Raw genomic sequence first — 13,082 nt, 5'->3', positions numbered from 1 at the left:
CATAGATAGATATGGGTAGGATAATAAGACTCATTTTTATTCTTAAAGTACAACAACCGCATTTTGTAAATGGAGAATTGATTAAGAACAATTAAATTGTTAATTATCTAATATCGATAATGGTTTAACCTATATAGCATATTATAATTCATCAAATATTCAATCGGGGAGGAGCTCTATGATCGATAATGCCTATTTTGGCCCCGGGGCATAACTTTATTGGTTCCGACGTAGCAGAGCTTTGAATCCTGATGAAGCCCGATAATACCCATGATCAATTGCAGTTTCTCGATTTACTTCCTCACAAATGGTCGTGGGACCGATTGTGGGGCCGCTAAGGTGACGGATTCCATTTTTTTTTTTTTTTTGCAGAAGATGATGCCTATTTTAATTATATTTTCCCTCGATTTTATAGTCTATTATTCAGTATACTTTTTCTTTTTAAAATAAAAGATAATATTTTTATTATGCATTTTGATTCCAAATCTATTTACTGAGCTCTTATAAATTCGCAGAGCTTTTCATCCTATATTCTCCTTTTCTTCTGATAAATACATAAGATATTTTCGGCAAAAATACAAGGGTACCTAGATCAAATGAACCTCTTTAAAAAAAAAAACAAATAGATGTTTTATCAATGATTTTATCTAAAAAATACATTCGGTATTATTATAATTGATAGTTACGGCTGTAGCCAGGGGGTCCAACTAGGGATGGCAATTAGACCCGGACCCGATGGAGAATCCGTTCCCCGAACCCATTTTGACCGGGGAATCACCGAATCCGAGAAAGTGGGGATGGGGATGGAGAACCCCGAATCTCGGAAAGCAGGGATGGGTCGGGGATGGTATTCCAAATATTCCCCGTCCCCATCCCCGAACCCGACGGGGAATATTATTTTAGAGATAATGTTTTATTTTAGAGTTTAATGTTTGGTCTTATAATGTTATTTTGTAAAGATTTTATAATATATATATATATATTTAAATTAATATTTAAAAAAACAAGATGTGGATGGGGATGCATGGGGATGGGGATGGGTATGGGGATACCAATGGAAATACTCGCGGGGAAAACCACTCCGAAACCCGCGGGGATCTCCGAAACCCGCTGGATACCCGAAACCCGACGGGGACGGGGATGGTATTTAAATTATGATACCCGACGGGGATGGGGATGAGGATGGTATATGGGTTTGAGTTTCGGGGACGGGGATGGAGAAGGCTTCCCCGTGAACCCCCGAACCCGTTGCCATCCCTAGTCCAACGGCGACGAAAAGAAAAAAAATATTGGATTTAGGGAGGGGAGAAAAAAAATTAAGAGCTAGCCCGGGATATACAGTCAGCGTAGTCTAAGAGTTTGAATCAGTATATAAAATTATTTAATAATTATTATAACGTATTTAGAATGAATTTAAAATATAAAATATAAAATTTATATTGTATAAAAGCTATCAAATAATTATTACATTGTGCAAAAGCTATTCAATAGGTGTGATGTAGAAGTTTTTGTACTAGTTTAAATAATTTTGATAAGCTAATAAAAATAATTTGATATAATATTGTTTAGAAACTTTAAATCTTAAATCCTATTTTAAATTTGTTATAGAAGCTACTGAGTAACGTCTTCATATTATAACAACTACTAAATAATTTTTATATGTTGCAGTAGCTATTGGGTTATTTCTAAACGATATAAATTTTAAATTTTAAATTCGTAGTAATTATTGGATAGTTTTATATGGTATAGTAGTTACTCGATAATTTTTATACAATATAAATCTTAAATTTTACATTTTAAATCCATCTATTATAATAGTTATTAGTAACTTTTATGCCTTTTAGTAGTTATCAACTACTGCAATTCAATAGTATTGGTTGAGAGGTATATTTACAATAAAATCAGAAAAAGATTAAAATTGTGTCGCAATTTGATTTTAATTAAAAATAAAATATCCGTTTCATGATTTTGTAGATGTTGGGTGCCATTTGATTTTTTAAATTTTTTTATTAAGAAATCCAAGTACGTAACGTTCCCGCTTGATGTACTTTATAATATTTACCTCCGTGGATATGGAATGGAATTAAGCACGTCCACGTTTTCCATGACGAGAGATGGGCCCAGCTCGAAGGCCCATAAGCTGTATCACGTTACGACACGCAGCGACATATGGACGAATAACCGACACGTAACATATCACTTCGCGGTGTGAGTACGGTCGTGCGGAGCAACAGCGGCAGGGCTCAGCCTCGAAGCCCGAAACGCTCACGTAACGGCCATGGTTACGCCTCACCGACGCGTGTTCCGTCAAGGCAATAAACAAAACGGCATGTGAACCGTTTTAAACGACCCCCCGCCACGAAAAGGTGACAGGCGCGGTCTAGTACGCACTCATCCTCCGGATATGAATACAGATCACCCAATAGAGAGTTGACACGTGGCTGAGAGTTGACACGTGGCTGATTCATCGGGGAGGATATCGTCATTGTTTGTTTCCGCGGAGCAACATACTTCACGATCATTATTTAAATCGAGGAGTCGACGTGGCAGGAGGGGAACCGCTCTTCTGCTCTCCTGGTCTCTTTATTTACGCCTCGGTAGAACGACGCGCTCCACCAATGCTCCGCCGCGGCTCCGCTCATCTCTCGCGCGCGCCCAGGTACAGCTCGTCCTTCCTTGTCTCCCTCAACTCGTAGATCTGGTCGTCTTTGCTTCGATTTCTCGCAATCTCGTTCGTTGCATTGCTTTTTGGGCGATCAAGTCCTTGGTTCCTTTCGATCTGTACTTGTTCTAACGTTGATCACTGTTAGAATGGTGGAGAAGAAAAGAGTTGGTGATTGATTTCGCCTGGGGGATGAAATCGAGAGTATTGATTTGACAAGAACGCTGAAAGAGTTGGGATTCTGTTGGGGTTTTAGAACGTTAAGGTTAGGCGGGTGCTTTTACCACCGTGGGTAGCGTCTGATGTACCCGTGAGAGTATGATCTTTACTTCTTTCGTTTTGATTTACTATGGTGGGTGATTATAGCACTGGAGAATGTCTCATTCTGCGTTTTGGATGTGATCTGGTGGATTTGTTTTGCATTGTACGGAACTTTTTCTATGCCGGTGGTTACCGTATATTTTAGGGTTTCTTCGCTTTCGTCATTTGTTGTCTCAACTATCGTTGTTGAGAGTTTGCTCTTCAGGCATCAGCCGTCGAGCATCTTTTTCTCGTTTTTCATTGGTGAGTACGTTTCATGGACATAAATCTGCCGTCGAGCATCTTTTTCTCGTTTTCATTGGTGAGTACGTTTCATGGACGTAAATAAGTCGGTGTGTGTGTGTTTTCAGCTTAATGTTGCCTTTGGAGGAATTCATTGTTTTTTACAATACCCTTCGGTTTAATATTGCCTTCGAAGGAATTTATTGATTTTGATGTTATCATTTAGTTTAATATTAGTGTGTGTGTGTTGCCTTTGAAGGAATTCATTGTTTTTTACAATACCCTTCGGTTTAATATTGCCTTTGAAGGAATTTATTGATTTTGACGTTACCATTTAGTTTAATATTAGTGTGTGCGCGTGTGTGTGTTGCCTTTGAAGGAATTCATTGTTTTTTACAATATCCTTAGGTTTAATATTGCCTTTGAAAGAATTTATTGATTTTGATGTTACCATTTAGTTTAATATTGCCTTTGAAGGAATTTATTAAGATACCATTTTTTTCCAAATTTAATTAGACAAGTACAAGTTATAATTTTATGCATTTTAACATAGGAAACTACTAGATCACACACTAACTAGTACCATGTGTGCGCGTGCGTGTGTGCGTTTTAGCTTAATGTTGCCTTTGAAGGAATTCATTGTTTTTTACAATACCCTTTGGTTTAATATTGCCTTTGAAGGAATTTATTGATTTTGATGTTACCATTTAGTTTAAATTTAGTTTAATATTGCCTTTGAAGGAATTTATTAAGATACCATTTTTTTTTCAAATTTAATTAGACAAGTACAAGTTATAATTTTATACAATTTAACATAGGAAACTGTTAGATCACACACTAACCAGTACCGTGTGTGATCCTAGTCTTAATTAAGCGAAGTTGTGATCCTGACCAAGTAGTTCTGAGTCATACATGAGATATGCATGAGATTATATCCTTTATTTTGCGAAATGCCCTTTAGAGATCAAAACAAAGAATTTTATTTTCTTCGAGTTTATCTTGAGAGTAGGGTTGACAAAAGTGAGTTGTGTGCTAATACAAATCTTGTTCAAATGAAAGTATTTCTCAATTGAATACTCTTTGCAATTTGGCAATGATTATCAATTAAGTGTTCAATTGAAATGTATTACTTTGCGAACTCCTAAATTAGCCAGATGTAAATATGCAAAAGCAATCTAGTTTAGTGCACTGAATATGTGAACTTAAAAGATTACAATAATAATGTGGTAAACTTAGATGTATAAACTATAGATAATCATGTTAAAATTTGGTGAAAATGCTTAATCATAATGTGTAACATTTTACCATACAAAGCCATGGCTCACTTATGCAATAAAGATAAGTCAGCCATGCGACTTTTGACATGCTATGATGGTTGTTTGCTGCTAGAGATTTTTTGAAAAGAGCCAATCCTTGTCTAGACACACTTGTAAGTCTCAAATTTCAAGCACCATTCAAGCAATTCATCTAGACCTATTTGTAAGGTATTACATAAAGAACAACAACAACCAAGTCTTTATCCCACTATGTGGGGTGGGCAAGGTATTCCATAAAGAACATATTTCTTATTCAAATGGCCTATGTTAGTGAAAGACATAATTTTGAGGCCACATTGAGAGGTGGAAGATTATCTAAGAGATTGCACTACTTTTAATATGCTAGTTCAATAGCTTACCATTGCATGGAGGTGACCATGGAAGTGGGAAGGGTTACTGATTCATTCTTGGTGGTTGAGATGGATAATGTGATAGTCAAGCAACATCAGTGGTGCACCATTGATTCTTTTTCTCATCCTCCATTGCCGCCACTTTCACCATGTTGGTATGCTTAGTATATATGAACCAGTATCATGTGTCAACATAGATAAGAACAATAAGAACCATTCTGGATCAGAGACTTTAAATTACTATCAGCACTTATATAAGATTCATCATCGTCAAATTGTATTTGACAGAACAATTTTGGTTTGCTGCATGATTTGATACTTGCTTTGAGGTCTACAGAAGACTATATCATTCCTTATATTTTGATAACAAAAAAGTTTCTTTGGTCTCCCTCAACAATTTAATCCTTTTAATTTAATTGATTCACCAATTTAAATTATTGAATCTATTGTTTGCCTTAAACATGCCCACACAAATTATTTTCTTGCACTTTCTCATTTGTTGGAGCTACAATCAATTTCTGACGTATAATGATTTTTTATTCTTCTATATACTTTGAGCATCTCTCATAACATTACTTCCTAGCATACCATTGCACCAATCCATAAATATATGTTGGTTGTACCACAATTTTTTAAAAAGTTACATTTTACTCTAAGGAGCACATGACAATCACACAAGACTAAAGCTCCTCTCTGTTTCAACCATCACTTAATTTCTTCACCAATAACTTATTAAATAATAGATCCCAGATATTTAAAAGTCATATTTTTGTATTTCATATCTTTTATTGAGCTTGCATTTCCTTTACTTATTTCATTTGGTTTTGATTGTGTCGTGATTGCATACCAAACTCTCCTATGTTAATAAAAACCATATGCGAATGTCTTATCTTTTTTTTCTTGTCTGGTGTCTTTTGATATAAATAACCTTTGTGGTCAATTTTTTCATTCTTAAACCATATTGATTCTTAGAAATATTTGTCTCATCCCTTGTCCTCTCAATAACTCTTCCTACACTTTCATGATTCAACTTATAGGTTGATCTCTCTATAATTTGAAGAATATTAGCCACATTTGTACATATAACTACCAAAGGGATTTTTTTGATCATTTTTATTAATTTTGAAGATATTATCGAACAACTTAGTTAATCAAATAATGTTTTAATGTTCTAAACTAACATAAGCTGCAAAAGAAGTTATCCTAAAGTAGATGTATGCTATTATCTTTTAACACATAAGCTTTCATTGACTTTGATCTTGTATTCACCATCTTGATGAGGTTTTTATGGGCATCCGAATGTTTATATATTGCTGAAGCATACTAGGTTTGGAAAATGCATCGAAATTGAGTAAAGTATTTTGTGCATTTTGGACTTAAATGACCAGGATCTGGTTTTACATTGATTGATCGACCCAACAATGGGCAGATAATTTCAACCCCATGTGTGAATTTTTGTTTTTGTTCCTTAATTTAAAGTTGTATTTTGTTAGCATTGATGCATCAAAAATCTAAATTCTAAAATTACAATAGGCTTCTATTATTTCCATGATTGGATTTGAGGTTAAGTTATTTCAAATATGACCAGAATTCCTTGAGTTCTATTGGTGCCGACCATTGAGCGGATCCATCCCATATCACCTCTTTTATGTGATAATGTACAAGTTTATTATGCATGTTAAAACACTACTATTTGTCTCCTCTTCGTAGATTGGAGTTTTGGAAAAATTTGAAATTTCATAGTCGTTACCATCACTTTGATTGCCATCATCATTCAGGCTCATTGTTAATACCATGATTCATGAGTGGCGCACTAACAAATCTTTGGCATATGAATGAACTTCTGATGTTATTCTTGTAAAATCCTTTGGTGGGAGTTCTGAATGGTGTACATGCCCCAGTTTAATGAATCAGTAGTAGATAATTAATTCATATTTAATTTTCTGATAAACTACTTGTAGCTGGTTGTCTTTGGGTAAAATTGTAGATGTCTGACTATTCTATATCCTCTTTGCAATATTTTTTTGGATCATTTTTTCCCTGAAAGATAATCAAGTTTTATTTCTTGATTATTGATTCAAGATTCATTGTAGTGTGCTATACAAATATGCTTCTGTGTCATTACTATTCTAGATTTTGTAATTCTGCACAGTTGATTTTCTTGATTTCTCTCATTAGGTGTTCCAATGTAGAGGAATTAGTTGGAGGCAGCAACTGTATAATTTGCAAGAAGATCTAAGGTAAGCCAATATCTTGAAGTTTTTTAGATGAATATTTATTTGATTTAGAAAAATCCTTAGTTTGCACAAATAAATTTTGATCATTTTTTCTATTCTCCAAGTGACGGTTACCAGCTGTAAGGTCTTTTCTGACGTTCAACTCTCTTTTGTTTGTTTTAACTGAAGCAGTTTAGTTAACTTGCATGATACATTTCAAAGTCTATAGAAGAGATTTTTGGGAATTGATCAGTTTCCATCGAGTTATTTCTTTGAAGGTTCTTAAATTTTAACTTTAGACTATTTAACTTGTACCTTCATGCAAACTATTTCAATTCAATAATGTACCTTTTCATGCTTACTTGATTGTGTCAATGGTTCAGTTTCTACTATCTCTGCCACATGGAACATGTTGCATCTGCATCGTACGGTGAATTTGGTGAATTTTAATAGGGGAAAGCATACTTTTACTTTGTTCGCATCCTATCAATCGCAACTTCCTTTCTAATGGAAGTAAAAGGCCTTTTCCTTGAATAACTAGCTTCATGATGTTGCCGTAATCCATACCATTAATATACATGTTAGTCGATACATTCCATGTGGCATTTGGTATTTTCGAGTGATGAACACGGATTTACATTCTTTGGTACCACTTATAATTGCAACATAGTTATTATAATCCAATATGGTGGATTTACATGCTTTGGTACCACTTGTAATTGCAACATAGTTATTATAATCCAATATGGTTCCTTCATGGGTTGTTGGGCAAGTGAGCATTCCCATTGAATTTTTCTAGCCATAACTAGCTAGATTTTTCTTTAATGGAAATCCTGTAGGCAACTGAGAGAAAAGTGTTGCAACTGTCCTTATATTGACAATCAACAAAGATTTGGAAGAAAAGAAAACTAAGGAAGTTCCTAGTAGCATTGTAGCAAAACCCTCTTTTGATGGCATGCCAGATCTTTTCCATCTGTTCGTGCTCCATATTTACAAATAGGGATCACAAGCATATACATCTTGTAAGGAGAGCACTTCTGCTGGCCAATGTTTGAGCAACTTATATTCCATGCCTTGATATATAGATGAACCGATGGAAGACAAAAAAAAGTTATCATCTATTCTTGTATTGAAATCACTGGCTAACTGAAATACCTTCTTATTAAGTGTTCCAAGTATGCCACAGGAAACTGCTTTCTTATTTAGTGTTCCAACGATGCCACAGTGAACTAACGTAATAAAATTACCCTAGCTTTGGAGGTCCCCTACTTTGTGGTTCATCTACATCTTGTTGTGGCTGGCATAGTTGAAGATGAATGGGCACAGTTGCTTCACCTGCTATATTGAAATTATATGGAATATAACTTCTATCAATATCATTCATTCCCCTTGCATCATGAACCTGACATTGGTCAATAAATATTTATGTTAAACTTAATAATTCAAAATCAACGAGTATTTATAATGGCCTACTTTGTGACGCATAACTTATTTTGTAGTGCAATAGTTTCTTAACGAAAAAGGTTTACCTTCTTGTATAGTTCAATATTATCCTGCTGCATAAGCTTTCCCTGCGATAAACCAGTATTTGGGTGAATCATATGTAGAATTGTAAACCTACTGATATATAGTGAAATAAACAACAACCTTGCGATCCAATTCTTGAATTGCTTCTATCAAAAGTTGATCCTGCAATTATTGGCACATGTAAAATAGCTGATACCAAAAGGACTATAGATAAGCAAAACGATATCAAAGAAGACCTTTTTCATTCTGACACTACACAAGCTTGTTTCTAATTTGGACTCAAGATTTTGTAGATCTTTGACGCTTAGCCCAGAGAGATCCTGCCCAATCAACTGCCTGCAATTATCAATAATGATGGAATGACTCGTTGATTTAAAACATTAGTTTTATGGCCATTTGGTTCTCTGTCCCTTGCACCTTCACTACTCTTGATGCATGTGGCTAAAGGTTGATTCGTTCAATAACAAGTTTTTAGTTCACAAGTTAGTGGGTGTTTATATGCATTGTCCTGCTTAACGCACAATGCAAACTGGCAAAGTCAATTTAGTGCCAACAAGTAGCACCATGTAGTTCAATTTTCAGATCTGTAGAACTAGAAGCGTCTCAGTGGCACTAGAAGCAGATCTCTCTAATGAACAAGTATTTATTTCCTGCCCTGTCCCACTAATAGGTATCTTTTATCTATTCCATTCTTTAAAGAGAATATATGCTTACTCTACTCAATTCATCAAAAAAAAAAGTATTATCAACAACAAAGTAGATTGAGCCAGCCTAGTGGACTAGCATTGGGCCTGACAAATCCTCAAGTAGGATGAGCCAATTTGATTTTTTGAGCCGAATGAGTGGATCAATTAAATTGAGCAGTTGAAGCCTTGAAGGGTCAGAGTGGGTGGATGGGTCAGGTCAAACCAAGTGGGCTGAGTGGACGATTTGAAACAATCTGGCTAAGGGCCTCAGATGGCACAAGAGGGCAGACCAACAAACTAATCGAGCTTGTCGGGCTGGGTAGATTGGTCAGACTAGATTGTGCAAGCTACATCTGTCGAACAAAATACTTCTATAAGGAGATATTATCTTTGTGAAAAGTCCCCTTTGTCTATTCATTATAACATCTCTACTAACTAAACATATGAATTCTTTCATATTCCACTTGAAGTAACCTAATGAATAATTTATATTCTATTCCTTGTCTAATTCATTTTCTAGAAATATCTACTCCGTTCCTTATCTATGTCATTTCGGAAACCAAGCATACCATTAATGTTTGGATAGATTCTGCAAACCAAACATACCATTAATGTTTGGATAGGAGACATTGCATGCTTCTTTGTTTTATCTCTTATCACACACAAATCTTACTGTACGAATCTACAATAAGTAGATTATTGTGCCTCAAAACTGGCTGCGGAAGAATATCTGAGTTTCAGTTTGGAGAAATGAACATTTATTCTATAGCTATCTTATAGCTTGTCTTTCTTTTTGGTCTTAGTCAAGGGTATCATTGGTCTGGAAAGTGAGGTCTAAGTGGTTGCAATCCATATGCTGTATTTACTTTTTTTTTTATTCTTGCATATGGATATGCAAATGCTAATTATTCTAATCTTTAATTTTTTATGCGTATGCTTCATTTATTATTCCTGCATACGCATATGTAATTGCAATTTATTCTAACCTTTTAACTTCTTATGCCTGCATATGCCTATAAACTAAAAGTTTCATCATAGTAGAAACTAGGGAACCTAGGTTCAGCAATAAATTTGTTGTCACGTGTCTTTGAAGTCATGCGGACTCTGTATTGGTTGGAGTTTCGTGTATTAAGTTGCCCTTTTAGTAGAAACTAATGAATTTGCAATTTAGATCAGGTAAAGAAAGGAAGTTAGTGTAATTGTTTTTGTGAGGAATTCAGCGATGTGTAAACATTCATAATGCACTCGGGAGCAACATCAAAAACTGGCATGCATAAATCCTAGTCCTTAAGGTGCTTTGGATAGGACGGAATAGGATTATTCTCCTTGTATGATTCGATATGTTTGCTTGGATGAATAATTTTGCGGTGGATTGACCAGTCTACTATATTCATTCTATGCTTCAGGAAGTGGACAGACCAAGTTAGTAGGTGTATCGATCTAACAAGGTATATTGGGCCCATGAACACCTTACAAACCAAGTAGGTTAAATTCGCCGGAAGAATTACACAAACTAAATGGGTAAAAAATAGAATGAATTATTTTATTAGACTTACATTTAAGTACAACCAAACAAAGAAATAAAATAGTTCACTCCATTCAATTTAAGAATCCATTATTGTTTCAATGCATGAACTGTAACGCCATTGCTTGTTTGAATCATGGTGAAACAGATTTCATCACCTTTCTAGATGGGGCTCTCATTTTATCATCTGTGTTAATTGTGTCCATTCTATACCTAAGTCTGTAGCAGTGTCTGTGCAAGAACATGTAAACTTGAAAAAAAAAAATCACCATATGAAAACGAAATATTCTAGAGGTGTTGTAATACTCTACTATTTTATGTTTTGTTGACATAACTTTTTTCTGATCAATACTTTATTCAATTTATAGGTGACATACCGATGATTTTCTTGCAAGTTATGCAATTGCTGCCTCAAGCTTGCCGTTTCCCTTTGCCAGGCCTGTTGATCAATAAATTAAACTTCTAAATGCCACGGTATGCTTTCTTTTTGACGAATACATTAATTAGCAGAAGAATACATATTTCAGTTGAATTCTACATGTTGCAGCCTGAAAAGAATCACTCCTATTTAGTGGATTTCTCTAGAAAAAGTTAAGAATCATATTACATGGATCAATATAACTCCATTTATTTACTACTTAGTTGGATCAGCGTCTAAAAAGGAAATCCATGAATTGGAATGCCAAAAAGGATAAAACATACTAAAGAATTATACCTTCACTTCCGAAGACGAACACGTAAACACATGCTGTTCCTCTTTTGATTTGGTGTATCGTTCGATCACAGATTTCATGCTGATATATTCAGAAGTAACCCAAAAAAAAAATTAGAATGAACATAATTTATTTACAGTCCAAGATCCTCAAGATAAAATTTCCCAGTGAGTTACCACATTAAGGATGTCATAGATCATGATGCATAATCCACATGGTTACTTGCATGAAAGAGCTTATCTAACTGATAAGGAGAAAAAGAGCGAGCCAGGAGAAAATAGGGGAAGAACCTGGTGTTTGAGAACTCATAGAGCCTGCCGGTGCTGGAGAAGACAGCGACGCCAACCTCGGCGTCGCAGAGGATGGCGAGCTCCTTGGCCTTCTTCAGCAATCCGGTCCTCCTCTTCGAGAAGGTCACCTGTCGGCTCGTCGTGTCGTCGATCCTTCGGATCACTATCTTCCCTCTTCCCATGATCTACAAAACACACCTGATCCTGCGATGAAACATACGGAAAAGCCGATGGAAAAAGCAGACTCCCCGATCGTTCAGATCTGGGGAGAAGGGCAACGAGAGATCGAGGCGATCGAAAACCTAGACCCTAGTAGTAGAAGTCAGAAGCGACGGCGACTCGATCGCGTACCTGATGTTTATCGATCGATCGGTTAGCACTCAGCCATCCCTGGCTCTGCGGTCAAGGGGTTTGATCAATCGACGAGGGGATGGAAAAGGGGAGGCGGGGCTTTCTGCTCTTCGATATTGTGAATTTGTTTATTCGTGAACATTTTAGTTTTGATAATTTTATGGAGCATTTTGAAAACTATGAATAAACCCCGGAGTTCAATGAAAATTTACCACAAAAGTGATAGTGTACTTTGTATTAATTGGTTTTAAATTATTTTTTCTCATTCACCTCTTCTTTTCCCCTCTCCTCTTTCTTCGCTCGTCCGATCTCTCCTTCCTTTTTCATGCACCACCGCCAGGGCATCGTCGAATCCGCCACATCCTGTCCTTCCCCACCGCCGACGGTTACGCCTATCAACATCTGCCCTTTCTCGGCTACGTTGCTGCTGCGCCGTATACATCTGGTAGCTCCTCCTTCTCTCTCTCCCTCCCTCCCCCCCCCCCCCCCCCCCCCCCCCCCCCCCCCCCCCCCCCCCCCCCCTCTCTCTCTCTCTCTCATCGGCTTCATTTTATGGTTTCGCTGCTGTGGTCGAAAGTGTTGGGCGATTTTGACTTATACTTTAACCCTACTCTCTGATCCATTGACGTACCGGGAGATCTGTCGAACCGAATGGTGAACCTCGGTTCTTCAGTGTTCCTAGCGCCAGGGAGCCGGATTCTCACCGTTCTTGTCCTGCACTTAGGCTACATTCCAGTGATTAATTAGGGTTTTCATACTGTGCTTGCTTAACCTAACTCTTTTAGGTAACTCAACTATCTTAATACATTACAAGGAAGCACTCACAAAAATCACTTTTTTTAGGTTACTCCATATATGATTTTGTTTTAGTGTTTACAACACATTTCCTTCTTGCCAAATAAT

The 13,082-nt window shown here is 36.3% G+C and overlaps 1 protein-coding gene and 1 long non-coding RNA gene across 2 annotated transcripts; one reads left to right on the top strand and one right to left on the bottom strand.

Moving 5' to 3' along the window:
* Nucleotides 1–2,572: 2,572 nt before the first annotated feature.
* Nucleotides 2,573–11,426, top strand: LOC141848124 (uncharacterized). The gene is made up of 3 exons (XR_012603468.1): nucleotides 2,573–2,659; nucleotides 7,050–7,111; nucleotides 11,194–11,426. It is a non-coding gene; the product is annotated as an uncharacterized LOC141848124 (long non-coding RNA).
* Nucleotides 8,231–12,133, bottom strand: LOC141848122 (MADS-box transcription factor 23-like). Its single transcript, XM_074736239.1, has 7 exons — nucleotides 11,829–12,133; nucleotides 11,541–11,619; nucleotides 11,203–11,264; nucleotides 8,851–8,950; nucleotides 8,735–8,776; nucleotides 8,617–8,658; nucleotides 8,231–8,489 (listed from the first exon to the last, which is right to left on the bottom strand). The coding sequence occupies exons 1-7, from the start codon at nucleotides 12,008–12,010 to the stop codon at nucleotides 8,331–8,333; spliced, it is 666 nt and encodes a 221-aa protein (XP_074592340.1). The 5' UTR covers nucleotides 12,011–12,133; the 3' UTR covers nucleotides 8,231–8,330.
* Nucleotides 12,134–13,082: the final 949 nt, after the last annotated feature.

Source organism: Curcuma longa, chromosome 16 (assembly GCF_044706935.1).
Source record: "Curcuma longa cultivar G26 ecotype Majalengka, Jawa Barat chromosome 16, ITB_CL_G26_1.1, whole genome shotgun sequence".
Taxonomy (NCBI): Eukaryota; Viridiplantae; Streptophyta; class Magnoliopsida; order Zingiberales; family Zingiberaceae; genus Curcuma; species Curcuma longa.
This window is presented reverse-complemented; position numbering and strand designations above follow the sequence as displayed.

Excerpts from the sequence above, each read along its gene's own strand:
- LOC141848122 (XM_074736239.1), bottom strand. The coding sequence starts at position 12,010 with ATGGGAAGAGGGAAGATAGTGATCCGAAGGATCGACGACACGACGAGC. Across the intron at positions 11,620-11,828 it reads TATGAGTTCTCAAACACCAG|CATGAAATCTGTGATCGAAC; the intron begins GTTCTTCCCCTA and ends TGAATATATCAG. Across the intron at positions 11,265-11,540 it reads GTTCGTCTTCGGAAGTGAAG|GCCTGGCAAAGGGAAACGGC; the intron begins GTATAATTCTTT and ends ATTGATCAACAG.